Source organism: Pseudorca crassidens, chromosome 4 (assembly GCF_039906515.1).
Source record: "Pseudorca crassidens isolate mPseCra1 chromosome 4, mPseCra1.hap1, whole genome shotgun sequence".
Taxonomy (NCBI): Eukaryota; Metazoa; Chordata; class Mammalia; order Artiodactyla; family Delphinidae; genus Pseudorca; species Pseudorca crassidens.
Window position 1 is genome coordinate 151539349 of NC_090299.1, and position 17088 is coordinate 151556436.

The 17088-nt window shown below is 43.8% G+C and overlaps 1 protein-coding gene across 6 annotated transcripts in view; it reads right to left on the reverse strand.

The window, feature by feature from the left end:
* The window catches only part of RAPGEF2 (Rap guanine nucleotide exchange factor 2), a 244694-nt gene that overhangs the window by 146266 nt on the left and 81340 nt on the right, over positions 1-17088 (reverse strand). For all 6 annotated transcript variants that reach the window (XM_067737037.1, XM_067737036.1, XM_067737035.1 and 3 more), the window contains exon 3: positions 11863-11919. In XM_067737037.1, the coding sequence (XP_067593138.1) occupies positions 11863-11919 (57 nt within the window). The remainder of the gene's footprint in view (positions 1-11862; positions 11920-17088) is intronic.

Here is a 17088-nt window from a genome sequence, read left to right on the forward strand (position 1 = left end):
CTGAAATAAAAAGAAGAAAAAAGGAATTATCTTGTAAACTTTTAATCTACTGTTGCACTTACCATGTTCCCTTTATCACCAAAAGATTGGTCAAGAGAAATGAAATCTAGTAGGAAATCAAGGTTGATCACCACTAACTAGGCATGTGAGCAGAGCTGTACAGAGGCTCAGTAAACACCAATGACCAGCCCGTAGTTGTTATCATGGTAAGAAGCACAATAAATGTCACCATGGTCCAGATGAACTGTGACGCAGAGAACATAACAAACGTTCCCTGGCTTTTTAGTTATTCCACATCTGTCCTTTTTGAAAGTAAAATTACTATGGACAAAATTAACACAATGTTTGTAAACTCAGCTTTCCTGGAGCTGAACAGAAAACACGCGTGAAGTCAAAGGCAACCCATGTCCAAAATGGATAAAACACTTGTGACAGCAAACAGTCTGGCCCCCCGAATACCCACCGATTACCCTACAATTAGGGCTGACTCTTCGTCTCAGGAGAGCCTTGGTAAAGACTTAAGGAAGTGAAGAAAAGAAACTGGTCCCCCATCTCTGTCACTTACTATAATTTCATTTGCCTGTTTCTCTCCCTTTTCCAAAAAATTCAAATCTTAACTCCCAAGAGCTGTGTCTGCTGCTGGAGGCATCTGCAGAGAATGACCATTCGAACGCTGACTGGATCTGGTGAGCGTCTACTACCTGCCATGCCAAATAAAACAGTCACGATGTCTTTATTAGTGAGCTGTCTCTTTTAAAGATTCATGTCTTGCAAAAGCAAACGAATTAGAACTAAGAATACAAAAACAATGAGTCTCACTTTAAAGATGCTCTGGAAACAGCTGTAAGCTAGAGAAACACACCCCCTCACCTTTCACACCCACACCCCACAGGACTCAGGTTTGGTTTCTGTTCTGAAAATTCCTCGTTGTGAGATAACCATCATAAAATCTGTTTAACTCAGTCTTAATCAGCCAGAAAAGTCTCCTGACCTCATCTGAAACCACTGTGCTATCTCATTTAGCCCGTTCTGTGCTTTCCCCTCTCATGTATAATTACACGTCAGGCAGGCAAGTGTTTCAGCATGAGGCACGACCCTTCCCTTCAAGGTCTGCAAATACGCCCCTTCTCACAGGGCACCTGTCACCTGTGGGGCTCTATAGGTGCCAAGCGACGACTGTTTGTTTTTTAAAAGAAAAGATGAAAAAGAAATTACCTAGCAGTAACAGCATCAAACTTGTCTACACTGAGAGGGGACGCAAAATGAATCCGAGATCTTGCTTGCAGACACACTGGCGATGAAGCTGGCTAACGGAAGACTGATTAGTATAATAATTATTATTGTTCCTATTACCTAGGACTAATACTGAGACTTGATTCTGTCTAGTGGTCCTCAAGCTTTAACGTACACATGAGTCCCCTGGAATGCGAAGTAAACATGCATGTTCCCAGGCTCTACCCATCCCGCCAACACCCCAGTACCTGATCAAGGGTGGGAGAACCATCACGATGCCGTCTAAACAAACATTCCAGGGGATTCTTATGCGTGGGGGCTTGTCAAGTTGAAAAACCATGAGAAAAACTGCCTAGAACTCAAGCCCCAACTGGAACAAATGGCAGGGGAAAAAAACCCCAAAAAACGACAACTCTGTCAACTGTCGATACAACTAGTTTCATTCGCTAATGGCATTTAAATTTTTCTCAAATAGTTGTTTTATGTTTTAAAACTATGAGCTAAGGAGCTCCATCAAGGGTTGCTGAGATGATAAAAGGTGAATCTTGGAATAACTCTAACTGACCATTTCCAAGTAACTTTAGTCCTATATCACCAGTAACAGGTAGAGGAGAGAAGCCGAAAGATTAAAGGGGTACATCTAGCAAAACAGGACTTGCCAATCTCTCCCATCACCAAAATGAAACTTAGAGACGACCTGCCAGTGTCAGACGGAGCTAAGAACGCCAATGGACAAATGACTGGACTCCAGCACCTCCCCGTGCTACAGCTGGCAAGATGAAGCCCAGAAGTGCGGCCCTCTGCAAAGCTCCTGTTCTGATTTCATCCACAGGGACGAAATGAATCAAGGCAAACGAAACAAAACAAGCAAACAAAATATAAACAGTCCATCATAAAATGATCGATGCGCCGTGCGATCAGCAAGAAGGACCCTGAAGCCATCGAGACCGTCCAGCCCTGCCGCCCATTCTTCCCAGGCTAAACCAAAACGTCACGTGCAGCCTGGGGACGAGAGGAAGAGGCCTACGTAACCTGCTCCCACGCTCTCCCGCCTGCCTTGCCTCTACTCCTCAGCCCAACCCCCCTCCTGGGCGGCACCTGCCCACCTTCTAAGTCACCCCACACCCCGAAGGAACGGCTCCAACACCACTTCCTCAAAAGGTCTTCTCACTTACTGTTTCCCACACTCCAAAATGCGTGTTCAAATTTAGCCTGTTCTGTGCTTTTTCTCTGTCGATTTCTCATCCCTGAGCTTCCTAGGGGTCTCCCTCCACCTGCACGGGGGGCTGCAGCTCGTGGGAACGGAGACCAAGATACACCTCCACTTATAACCCTCAGTTCCTGGACCAGAGGAAGCCCAGCCCCACTAGCCAGCACCTGGAAGCAGCAGTTTGTTGCCGAGCAAAGAGCAAAGGTTTGGGAACACACGTTCTTTCACACCAGCCGTGCGGTCCTGGTGACGTCAGCCCCTGGGGTTCTGCTTCCCCGACCGTAAAACGGGGATATTAGTCCCTCTTCACAACGTCACTCTGATGTAATGACACGGTACGTATCAAGCACCTTGCAGAGCAGGGACATAAAACACTGCTTCTCTTCCTCTCTTTCCCTCCCTCACAACCCACCCTGCAAGGGTCAGCCTACACCTCTACTCTCTGCTCCGAACCCCAGCAGATCCTGGGCTTCAGACTGCGCCCTGCTCAGCCGTCCTCCCCCTTTTCCTCCACATAGGCCTCAAGGCCTTTGAAAAAACCTGCTGTCCCCACTCCTAAAGGGTACCTTCTGCCTAGGAAACTCATCACTCGCCCTTTGAATTCCAGGTTAACGACCACTTCCTCTGAGAAACGTTTCCGTATCTTCCAAATAAAGTGAGTCCCTCTGTCCTGGGTTCCCAGACACTCTGGATTTGCTCACACGAAGCAGAGCGACATCATCGTTTACCTCGGAAGCCTTCTCCCGTTAGCTCTTAAACTCCTCTAGCGCCCCAGTACCCCCAGCAGACACACTAGATATGGCTCGACTGGCACTCAGACATTTTATTAACCAATGTATTAACAGCTGAATAGACACCAACTCAGATATGGTGTTAAAATGACTGAAAGTCAAAGACGTGAGTTTCAATTTACCAGGGACTGGAGAAATGAAGCGAGGCTTAAAGAACGTCCTCGGCAATACCCTAGACGTGCACAGGGTGGCAGTGTCTCCCCACGAAAGGGCTGCGTGTGCAGCTGCGCGGTCCCCGTTAACGAAGCCGGGGGAGAATGAACACGAGGGACCAAGTCCAAGTTGACAAGGGGGTTGAAAGGATAGTAAGATAATACATCACAAGAAAACAAATTAAGTCAGCAAAGGCGATTATGCGAGCGCAAAAAAGCAACTTGGGAAAAAGCTACTTTATTCAGTTGTTAATACAACGTGAAAACTTAAGTGGAGCCCAGTTGGCTAAAAGGCTGCGGGGGGGTGGGGGGAAAGGCGGGGGAGGGGCTCTGGGCAAGGGCACACGTGTCCTAGTGGACGCGGAGCTGACCCCCACCTCCTGCCAGCCACAAACCGACACCTAACCCACGTCTCTGCGTGTGTGTTTGCAGGGGGGCGGGTGAGTCAGCCAACAGAAACTGAAGGAATGGTCCCCATGCAAGAAAACCCAAACAGTCTGGGACCAGAAATCGGTGCCCAAGGAGGGCGTCGCGGGTACGGGAAGGAGTTCCTCCCGGTGAGCAGATGAGGGGCAGCACGGCACTGGCACGGCACAAGGGCCTGGGGTAGAGAGCACCCTGCGGCGCTGCATATGGGAGACAGCTACGGCGGCAGCAGGGCCCGGAGACGCACGAGGCGGCAACCGCGTGGGAACAACGGCGGGCAATACGGGCGGAAACGCCCAGAAACAGTGGAGAGGACGCCCACTCAGGGAGAGAATGGGGGCACGCAGCCGCGTGTGCCAACACGCGTCAGGACTCGGGGAGTTTTAGAAAGAGAGGCTGCATTCTATTATATATACGACCCAGATGCCACGCCACGTCCAAACGACAAAGCCGGCGGCACCTGGGAGAGATGGGAACGGGATTCTTACCACCCGGGCCTACCGGCTCCACATCTCGAGCTGAGAAGCCAGATGGGCAATAAAACGAGGACCATACAAAGTTCCACGAAGTAAGTGGAGCCCACTAGCAGGGAACCCAGAGGGACAGCCCCCCCGTGACCACGGCTAGGAGAGCACCCGTCTCTTTCCCTGTATCTGCTGTCCCAGCAGCGTCATCCAACGGAAGGATAAAACCAGAAAACACAAAGTCCGCCTAAATTTCTCCCTCCGCACAACCCCCACCCCATTCTGTGGGCTCCGCTCGGAAGCCTCTGCTGAAGTTCACGGCCTCGCTCTTGGCCCCCTACACTGTTACTAGACTCCTCTCACCGGCACAGACTTGTACTCTCAAATGTACAGTTATGCCGATAACCAAAGCAGGAAGAATTTTACCTGTTGACAATAAATCACCCTCTACCCCTTTCCTGGGAATCCAGCAGTTGATTCAGTAGGACGTGGCGAGGCCCTTGGGACAGAAGCCTGTCCAGCCCTCTTCCCACCCTAACGGCTACTGCAATGGATCCGAGCCGGATTTCCTATGAACGAAGTGTTCCAGGGCTTAAAACAGAAGTCCTAACAATGGCCACCTTCCAAGATGCAGACGGCTTTTCAGATACACAATAACTGTACTCTTTTTCACAAATACATGACATCACTTCTGCTACTGGGTTTATCAAAAAGTTTAATAATTGTTTTTCTTGCTCCTCTGATGGGGCGCTAAGCTTTAAGCTCAAAGACAGAACATGTCTTATGTATTTCTGTACGGCCAACAGCACAAAGTAAGCTCACAAGAAAAGTTAATGCAACATGGCAAGTGTGGGCCCTGACAACACCAGGTCACGGCCAAAAGAAAGGTGAAGTGCACACACCAGCAGGATGTACTCAGGCATGAAGTGTAGAACGTATGATAGAAAGAGCTCTATGGAGAGTTAAAATGTACATTTCTGAAGTACAGAATAGCAATACTGTACTGTAAAATTATGCACTTCATAATATTTCATCACAAATTCTCACTTATGAAAACAACACATTTTAAAAGTGGAGGGTAACTTTTTGTTCCATTTCCTGAAAGTTCTAAATTGTAAGGAAGTTACTTCACTTTTATCACTTAAAACTCTGAAGGAGAAAAGCTTCATTTTAACATTAAGTTTTTCAGGAAGTTCTTAGCCTCCTCTCAATAAATTAAATAATAATTATAATAAATAATAAATAATAAAAATAATAATAAATATAAAAATATATAATAAATATATATTTATATAATATATATATTTATATATATAATATATATTATATATATTTATATAATAAATATATTAAATATATAAAATAATAAATATAAAAATAATAAAAATAAATAAAGGGGCTAGACCAACAAACAGGATAAATCAGTAACATCAATAAAAACTCCAAGAACTGATGGAAATACTGAGGCTATTTCAGCTTTATTTTGAAAATATTTTATTTTGAAAATATTAAAGTATTTTGAGAATATTTTTGTTTTGAAAAAATATTTTGAAAATATAGGGGGTAAGTGGACATAATTTTTTTAACTGTGATAATTCACTTAACAAGCAGAGGGAACAATATAAAGAACAATAACTAAAGAATTAGTAAAGCCAAAGATTCTATAGACTCACTGTGCAATCTTTCTTAAATTTATAAAATCCATTTTAAAAATGAAATGAGGGAGTGATGTCTTGGGAGTTATGAAGTTACTCAATAAACTTATTTTTGAATGAAAGAAAAAAACTCACTACAGATTACATACATATGGCAATCCATCAGTCAATGATTCAGCTAGACTGAGGGCAGAGGGCTACACCCAAGGGCTCGACAATTTCTCAAATTTAAGACAGCAGCCAAAATGAACTCTTCTGAAAACTACCAATGGGTCACGAAATTAATTCACAAATCTGCATCTTTCAGTTACACACTGCAGTTTCATTTGCACGACAAACCTGTCCCTCTTCTACAGAAAACTGGCACCCGAATTGCTAAAGAGAACTCAGACATCCAGAGACTGACCAAATTCACACCAAATCCGCCCACCCACTGCCAAGGTCCCGGGTGATGGGAATGGCACTACCAGCTCACAAGCACCGTGACCCGCAATGACTAGAAAGCATAGGGAGAGGGCTACATGTTACTATAAACACCTATAGTTAAGAGGAGTTCAGAGGTTTTTATTCACTAAGTAGTTTCACAGAGAATTGATAGGAAGAACCGAACACCTAACCTGCAGTCGGCTGTTTTACCCAGAAGTCAGGCCATAAAGAAGGTCTCTTCCTGCTGATCTAGCAAAGGAATATATTCCTTGAAATAAATGCAAAAAATGACAACAGAGAACAGACAAGATGCAAATGTCTACGCTAGGCACGGCACATGTAAATCTGAACTAAACACAGTCCCTGCCCTGATGGAGTTTACAGACTAAATACATTTGTTAATGTTTTTATTTTACTACTCTTTCACTCACCACAAAAATAAAACATTTTCATTCAAAGACTAACAGTAAATATAAAAATATCACTATTGGCAAGAAAGCTTCAAGTATCGCCATATGTACGTAAAACAATCTTAAGTCTATTTGTGGGTATGCGCATATCCACGCGTGCCTATTTGAATTGTCATACTTACACAGAGCACACGTGTACATCACAACACACCAAGCTCAGGGCTGAGCACCTTTATCCTACAAGTCTGTGCAAAGGCTAAGTCTTTAGAGTGTCATGCCTTCAAGTCAACGAAAACCTCAGGTTTCACCTTTTCCTTATACACACGCACAAGCACAGTAAACTTATGGAAACATGGACACTCCAAATAGTGGTTACATATTGCTGGGGAAGAAAGGAAGGCAGATTTGAAGTATTTTGTCTCCTGAGGGAAAATAAACAAAAAAAGCAAAGCAACCTAGGTAGTAGATAGTGCTTTTGTAAAAATTTTCTTAAAAGACTACGATGTAGATGGCATCCCTGGTGGTGCAGTGGTTAAGAATCCGCCTGCCAATGCAGGGGACATGGGTTCAAGCCCTGGTCCGGGAAGATCCCACATGCCGTGGAGCAACTAAGCCCATGCGCCACAACTACTGAGCCCGTGAGCCACAGCTACTGAGCCCAGGGGCCTAGAGCCCGTGCTCTGCAACAAGAGAAGCCACCGCAATGAGAAGCCCGCGCACTGCAACCAAGAGTAGCCCTCACTTGCTGCAACCGGAGAAAGCCCGCGCGCGGCAACAAAGACCCAACTCAGCCCAAAATAAATTAAATAAATTAATTAAAAGTAATAAAAATTTTAAAAATTAAGAAAAATTAAAATAAAAAGACTACGATGTAAAAGTAAATAAAAGCTTGGCCACATCCGAAAGGAGAAAGCAGTACAATAACTGGGTATGGGCCAGAGCCCAGGAGAGCTTCCTAAGGACGGAGACACGGCACCTCACCCCGTGTGGGAAACAGGGCGGGACCCAGGGGGTAGGAAGAGCAACACTGCAGGGAGGGCAGCTCTCCCTCCAGGAGGGCAAGGGGACAGGAGCACAGGCAGCTCTGAGCCCAGATGGGCCACTGGAGGAGGAGGGGCACGCGGAGCGGACAGGGCGCGCTGCGGTGGAAACAGGAAACCCAGCCGTGGAGTGAAGAGACCGGTAAGCGCAGGCAGAGGGGCAGCTGGGCCGGAGGTTCGGAGGTTACAGATTTCAGTGAAAATGCCTGAAAAGACTCCACGAGCCTCCACGCAGCTTCCTCTGAAAAAGGAACAATTTCCTCTCCTGCAATAAGGGGAGATAAACCCCGTAACAAAGTGCTCTGAAAACTCTTCTGGAAACCAAAGCATTCAGTCCGACCCGTGCGTGGCAATCGGGCCCACGGTTCAGGGATACCCGTGTTTAGAGAGCGGCTGTGTGTGCAGGCGTAAAAAAGATATATCTGAATGGTCGAATTTCTGATCTAAAGGTTTTTAGCACTTTACATGTAACTATATATTAAACTGAAATGGTGAGGATGGCTGGCCATTAAAGAGAAAGTAAGGAGAACGAACGCACTTGTTTATCTCCTTTCTTAAATTCTCTAAAATAAGTGCCTCAGGTGAAATGAGTATTATCTCACTTAGTATTTCCAAGCTAGCAAAATACCCAGCATCTAACAGATAGCAAATGAAAGAAAGGCAGAAATTACCTGATGTTCCTGTCCACTGTGTAAAGCTCAACTAATCGTACCTAATTAAATGGGCAAGTCTACACTTTAAAAATTCCGTTTTATCAGAACCACAGCTCTCTCCTGAATCACAATATAATTTTAAAGGGCATACTGTTTGTCATACTGTTCCTGTTAAAACAGTAACACCAGGGGAATTAGAACAGTGCTGTCATCATTCCTTCCTAAAGAAAGTTTAAAGCAGCTAAAACACTGGGAGAACAAAACGTAAATTACCAAAACAGTGAATGGAGTGAGAACGCTGCCCGCGGCTGACATTCCTGTGCGCCGACCATGTGCGCCCTGCTCTACCTCCTTCACACCGAGCCCTGCATCTCAGCCTCACGCCAGCCGGAAACACTGAACCCTGTGATCACTGTGTCCCCACTTTACAGGTAATAAAAAGGAGGCACAGAGGTGGATCAGAAGAGTACTGTATTTACCTGGTGAAATTACTGGAATCATAGACTCGGAAGTCACCAGCACGCAAACATAATAAGGAAAATGAATACTCATCTCTTGGTCATAAAAGAAAATTCTGAAAGTCTTTCATATTTCAACTGCACTGTTGTTCTCCAGGCTCAAGCACAGACTCATTCCCCCTAAGAGGTCATGACAACAGGTCCCAAAAAAGAGGGGTGGTATTACTAAGTTATTGCAGATTTATACACACCCCAAATACAAGAGTTCTTTAAGTTTCAAAACCACGCTTACACCGACTGCTCAGAGCAGACAAGTCTGTTCAAGGATCACAGAGGAAAATCCTCCCACTACCCTTCAACACAAGCTTGGTCAAATACTAGGAATCTGACTGAGGGTATCTGCACTTAGTCTCTGAATTTTTGGTCATAGGAAATCATGATCTACCAAATACCCATAGATTCTTCATTGCTTAGGAACACTGCCACCTCATTCTCATTAGTCCAAAACAAACAATTACTACAGTCAACTCTTGCTGCAAACTCCTGAATGCATTCAATTTAGGATTAGCCAAGTCACGGCTTTGCATGATTCGCAGGGCTCCTATTCACCATCTAAACTGACTTTAAAAAGAGAAAGCAAATATGTTTAAAACACTGCAATCTCCCTTCCATTTAAATGAATAATAATTAATAATTGTCAGGAAGCCGGCACAATGTGGGCAGAAGTGCTGGTGGGTTTCAGGGGCCGCCACCACCCCTTGGGGAGGCCACCCCAGGGAGAGATGCAGTCCTCGCGCCTGCATGCACACAGCATCATTTTCTACAGAGGCATGAAGAAGGCTGGGAAATGCTGCTGTGTGGGGGGCAGCTAGGGCTGCAGAGTCACCAGGTCTGGGCACAAGTCCAGATCCCGAGTTGAGCAGTGACACAAGCCTCAGCACCCTCATATCTAAAACGGGGGTGATGAAAGATCTACCTGCAAGACGGCTGCAAGGGAGAATTAAATCAATGCACACAGAGCACGGATTCGAGTGTGTGGGACGGACGAAGGGCTTGTTACACGTTTGCTATTGCCTCATCTTCGACACGGCCCAAACCATGTTTCAGAGGGAAAGGACTAAAATACACGTCAGTAATATTCATCAGAGATTGCCAACCCTGACAGGTGTACACCCGTTAAACGGATAGCTTTTAATTGCTCCTGAAAGAGGACAAATAGTCTTAAGCTATTTACATCATGATTCCTTCAAGGATAAATATGTTAAGGGCATTGGCCCCTGGTGTGAGTTTTCTCATTACCACTTATGTCTGGGTTATTTACTGCTCTTCTCTATTGCATGTATATTCTCTGAAGCCCTAGATGGATATTGACAGCCAAGAACCATCCTGCATCAGATCCACCCATATCTTTTAAAATCCATCCGTGACGGCCCCGTTCCTCCATCTGCCCAAGTTCAAGCACTGTCACCTCAGATGACTGCAATTCTCTCCTAACAGATTTCCCTGCCCGTCCACTCAACCTAATCCACCCTTTGAGGGGATGTGTGGGGCTGGGAGGCAACTGGTCACATCATTTTCCTGCTTGAAAACTGGCCGCCTACCTACAGACTAAAAGAGACTTAAGAAAGATAAACAACCAATAAACAACCTGTACCAAAAACAATTTGAGACAAAGAAATTTGATTATTTTCATGATATGAAAATTATTTCTTAAGGTTTGATGATAATATTGTGGTTAAGTGTTTTTTTTTAAGTCTATCTTTTAAAGATAAAAACACATATCAAAACAATGATGGCTGAATTGATATGTCTGGATTTACTTCAAAATAATCCACCGGAGGTGGAGGAAGAGATGAAACATCATTGCTTGTCAGTCGACAACGTGGCAAGGTGAGTCCACGGGGGCCCGTTTTACTACTGTCGCTAATACTGTGAACATCTGTAATTTTCCAGAATAAAATGTAATTGAGGAGGAAAAGCACTTATTTCCAGTCGTCTGAAGAATCGAGGATGACTTTTTCAACAACACATTCACACGCAAGTGTGACTGTGGCCTGCCCCTTCTCCTGACTCCACACACCCCACGCCATGCGCTCTAAACTGGCCGCACTGTTCAACACGTGACGCCAGGCCCCTCCCGTTCTGTCCCTGTACACACAGTGCCTCCTGCCAAGAAAGTCCCACGAGACCACCAGACATGCTAGGAGATCCAGGGCAAAGGGCCCCTTCTCCGAGACCCTCCCCTGCACCCCTCCTGTACAAACCTATAGTCTCAGCTATTCTGGTGGGTTAGTTTTCATTGTTGTTGCTTTCCTTTTTTCTATTTCTACCTCCCTCAAAAGATTATAGCCACCCTAAGGGCAGAAGCTGTATTTTATTTATTTCATTAAAGATTCCCTATAATATGCATGGAAAATAGTAATTACTGAGTGAGTGCCTTGAAAAACAGGAAGGAAAGTCAACAGCACAACCGTCATTCACAGCAAGCATTAACAAAACGATATGTCTAGTAAATCAGAGCTTAAGTATCCGTAACACACCAATATTTATCTACTGAATGTTTATCACATTGCTTAAAAAATTAGTTGCCATTTTTTCAAGGAGTACGTTACAGATCTTAAAAGGAACATCAATATGATCTAAAGAAGAAACTTCCCTTTGGAAAGACTCTACACTATTTCTCATTTCATAAAAGTCAAAATACTCCATAATGTGAAATACTATCTCCAGCCACACGTGAGTAACATCTAGATGCTGATGTGAACTTATCAGCAAAGGACTGAAATAGTTGAAATGCTTCACATTTCTAAATTATGCAATAAAAGTTAATGCAAAATTAAGGCAGTGCTGACTTGACAAGGTGCCCCTAGTACTTCTTTGATACTTTAAGGACATCATCTAGCCACTGCATTACACATTGTGCAAAGACAAAGGAAACACCTACTAGTATAAAACTTCATTGGCTTCATGTCTTTCATATCTCACAGTTTCACACATTAACCTGTAAAACAAAAAATAAAGACACGAGTTCATCGTTTGTCATGAAAAAACATACTAATAGTTTAAAAACGTAAATGAGACATGTAGAAAATTAACATTACTTTTATGAATTGTCACATTCATTGGCCTCAAGATAAATATTTGTGGTGCCTAGGTTAACAAAATAAAGTGAAATCTGGTAAAGAGATGCTAGAAAAGAAACATTTTGTTAGATGTCAGCTTCACCTAGTTTATTTCATAGGGAACAAAATTGTATGTGTTTTATACTTTGTAAATGACATGCAGACAAATTAATGTTCTCCAAGGTAAACAGAAAATGAGACAGAACCTGAAAATTAGAAAGGAAAACCTACTAACTTAAAAAGTGATAACATAATTCACAGTTTAACATTAATGTTACTTAACAGTATGGAATTTCAGACAAAAGTAGGCTTTTATTAAAGTGTGTATTTTTATGACTAAGGACTAAATGAATGCTTTACAACTTAAAGATTTATTTACTTCAAATGATTCATCCCTGAGGAAAATAAACTATGAAAATGATAGAAAACATGAATAAATGTTTAAATATTCAAAATTACCTCAAGAGCAGCATCTTCAAAAAGCATCTTATTATATTAAGCCCATGTAAAATTTCCCAAAAGTTACAGAAATGCGAAAGAGAAAAGGATTATTTCTTCTTAAGAAGGAACTAGGAAATAGAAAAGGCTGGCTGTAAAAGTGACTGTTTCGGGCTTCCCTGGTGGCACAGTGGTTGAGAGTCCGCCTGCCGATGCAGGGGACATGGGTTCGAGCCCCGGTCCGGGAAGATCCCACATGCCGCAGAGCGGCTGGGCCCGTGAGCCATGGCCGCTAAGCCTGCGCGTCCGGAGCCTGTGCTCCGCAACGGGAGAGGCCACAGCAGTGAGAGGCCCACGTACCGCAAAAAAAAAAAAAAAAAAAAAAAAGTGACTGTTTCAACAGCAGTGCCATTTTGGTCAGCGGGGCTACCAGTCCCCATCTGTGAAAACACTGGGATCAACACACATCCATCTTTCCGCTGTTTGCACGCTCTTGATTTTTCACTTGAAAACGACCCTCCTGGGTTCTCTTTTGCCTTGAGGCAGCACCCTGCTTCAAAGGCCCCCTCAGCCTCTCAATCCCTTACCCGAAACTTCCACTTAACTCCAGAAGGTAGCATCGAACCTTGAATACACATCATTAAACAAAGTTTTAATAGACTGCATCGTACCAATTCTTCCTAGGAAAGGACGAGAGACACAAGGAATGGGTCTAAAAATACAGGGTGTTTAAATTATGTAACCGACTCTGCCCTGTTTCCTGTTACACCCTTTTCACTGGATCCTGGTCCTTCTACGGTTGACCCTGTACTCCTGCAGGCTCACCCCTCCCACACCATCATCCGTTTCCCCCTCTCTCCTAAATCGCTTCCTTAATACACAAACACACCTTATGCGGACCGCCCACTGTGTGGGGAAGGAGACATGCTTGGCCCCATATCCGCCTCCAGCTACCATCCATACTCCGCTTTTCCCGCAACAGAAATTCTCCTTTTAGAGCTGTCTACGGGAATACACCGTCTCCATTCTCTCGCCCTCCTCCCTCTCCTCCATCACTGGGTCCCTGAAACTCAACAAAAAGGGGGGTCGGGGGAGCTGCTGGCGGCCTAGCGTGTAGGACTCCGCGCTTCCACGGACAGGGCCTGGGTTCAATCCCTGGTTGGGGAACTGAGCTCCCACAAGCCGTGCGGCCAAAAAACAAAAACAACTCTGAGAGCTGTCAGCTTCCTCTGTGTTATCTAAATCTTTTCTGACCTTGTATTAATGCCACTTCTCAGCAACACATGATGACTCCCTTTTCCTTACAGCATTTTCTGCTCTAAGTCTCCTGGTTTTCCTCTTATTCGTCATTTTTTCAGTCTCCTTTGGACTCTCTGCCCCTCTCACTCCTCTACCTGACTCGAAATGCATCGCCTCCAGGGGCTGTCCGCCCTCTTCTCCTCTGCACCATGTAACCTCATCCAGTCTGTGATTTTTTTTTTTTTTTTTTTTTTTTTTTTTTGCGGTACGTGGGCCTCTCACTGCTGTGGCCTCTTCCGTTGTGGAGCACAGGCTCCGGACGCGCAGGCTCAGCGGCCATGGCTCACGGGCCCAGCCGCTCCACGGCATGTGGGATCCTCCCGGACAGGGGCACGAACCCGTGTCCCCTGCATTGGCAGGCGGACTCTCAACCACGGCGCCACCAGGGAAGCCCCAGTCTGTGATTTTTAATGTAATCCGTAAGCTGATGCTCCAAAGCCATGCCCCACACCTAACCTCTCACCGTGACACCACGCATCCAAATGCCTACTCGGTGGAATAACCGCTCCATGTTCAAAATGTCCAACAGCTCTTAAATTCCTTCCCCCCAAATCTGCTCTCCCACAGTCAGAACCCAATCGTCTAGGCCAAAACCTTGGAGTCGCCATCCTTGACTCTCCTCCCTCTCCTTCAAATCCCATCTTTCCGCCACGTCCTGTTTCCAAAATCCACCCTCCCAGGCAGACCACGTTCACCACCTGCCGGTGAAAACCCAGTCTCAGCCACCATCCCACTGTCATCTCCTACCAGGACCACACAGGTAGATTCTGAGTCCGTTCTGCACACCTGTTGTCCATTCTCCAGACATGACGTCACATCACCTCGCACCTGCTCTTTTTAAAATTTATTTACTTATTTATTTATCTATCTATTTATGTTGGCTGCATAGGGTCTTAGTCACAGCACGCGGGATCTTTCTTCCTTGTGGTGTGCGGGCTTCTATGTCACACCTGCTCTTAATCTCCACTGCCTTTACATGAAAATCCAAACTCCTATCCTTGAATACGCAGCCCTGCGCTGCTGACTACACTTAGCATCCTATAGTTACTCTCCCACGGCCCCTGCCTGTTCCCACCGTGGGCATCGGGGGCCCAAAGGCACTGCAGGGCTCTCCGCACAGCTGAGCCAACCCAAGTGTTCCCTCCTTTCAGCCACAAAGTCAAAGCAGCCGAGCGTCCATTCTTACCATGCCCGACATGCTAACATCTAAATCCTGTCTGCCCCACTAGGAACAGCAGGGGCTTGGTCTAGTTCACTGCTGTTTCTTCATGGCCTGCCTGGATGTCTAGCAGGTAGTAGGACTGCACTGGATAACTGCTGACTGCATAAAAGAACTAACCTAGCGCCACGAGAAAATCACGATAAAATCGTCTATAGGACAATGTTCTAAATAAATGGCAACAGTACCAAAATGCTTTTTTTTTCTTTAAACATTGTTAAGGAATGTTTCATCAAAAGCATACTGATCTTCTCTGAATTCCTAAAGAATATACTAGCCAGATTTTAGTTGTTCCTTAAGGTCTAAAACTGCCTGTATAATAATAATTACGCTCATCCATAATGCTAAAGAATCTACATGTATACAAACTTACATACATATAACCATATATATGTTATACTGTATATAGGTAGTGTACATATATATACATGTATACGCACATACATATAACCATATATGTTATACTATATATGTGTAGTGTGTATATATATGTATACACACACAACCATATATGTTATACTATATATACGTAGTGTGTATGTATATATACACACATAACCATATGTTATACTGTATATATGTAGTGTGTATATATGTACACACACATAACCATATATAAGTTATAGTATATATACACATGTAGTGTGTATATATGCATATACACATATAACCATATGTTATACTATATATGTAGTGTGTGTATATATACATATACACACAACATATATATACTATATACATAGTGTGTATATATGTATACACACATATAACCATACATGTTATACTATATATATGTAGTGTGTATACATATGTGTACACACACATAACCACACATATGTTATACTATATATGTGTAGTATGTATACACATATAAACACACACACACATAACTCAGCAGGCTCTTGCTTCCCGCACTGAGTGGCCCCAGTCACTCTGCTCTTTACAGATTCTTGGCCTCCACTCCCACTGGACCTTCCTCCTCCCCTCTGCAAATATGCTGCTTCTGACCCACCTGTATGAAGGGAGTAAACCTTAGAAAAAAAATGTTGTGTGGAAAAGACGTACAGTATGTCAGTGAGGACCTGGAAACCTTTCCATTGTATAGAGTGTGTGATCTTACAGCAACACAGGCAATTAACTGCACGTCACCAACTGCTCAGGATCAATGCACTGCTTGCATACGGACAGCCCCGCGGTGCACAAAGTGAGGCTCCCAAAGTGGAAAGCCTCCCCTCCTTCCTAGGAGACCAGTGTTCCACTGCCCAGCACTCAATAAACAGACCTGGACAACCTTGAGGAAGAGCTTTTTTCTTGCTAAAATTGGATAACTGTATTGTGTGGAAGTCTTAACTCTTCTCTATTAATCCCAGGGGTAAAATTTTATTTATAAAATTCAAAGGAAATAACTTCTCTAAATTAAGACAAGACGTACTTTTCCCAGAAAGGGTAGTTATTACAAAGCAGTTTATCCAAGTCATCGAGTTTATCTGTGCTTCTTTTCTTGCTATTATTCATTCTGCTATCCTGATCTTCTTCTAAAAAAGGACTCAAGTTAGTTGATGTCTTGCATAAATATGAGAAACAAACGACTTTTTGACACAAGCAGAACAAGAGACACATCTTAAAGGTGACTCCTTGTAAGTTCATGCCAACAAAGTTGAATAGTCTCCAAAATAGACTTCTTTAAGGTCTAAGTCTGCTAAGCTATACTGTTGAAGTTGTCAGTTGTTTCTAACCAAAATTTACTTGTGAAATAGCAGAAAATGGTTAGTGGGCGTACAGGGCTTTATGGTATTACCTCTACTTTCGTAATCTTAAAAATATTCGTAAGATGTATTAAAATTTTCCTTTTTCTATTGCACCAAATTACTATTACCTAAGTAATTTTATAACTACATATACTATAGACACACATTATATAATTGATATATCTGAATATTATTGAAATATTATCCATGTGTAGTCATATGCATATGGCAATGTGACACTTATATTTTCATATTAATTCATTCATTTGCGTTTGCAGGTTAACTGCATTCAATTAAACAGACAATTGGCACTATAATTTTTTCCTAGGATAGCTGTCATCAAA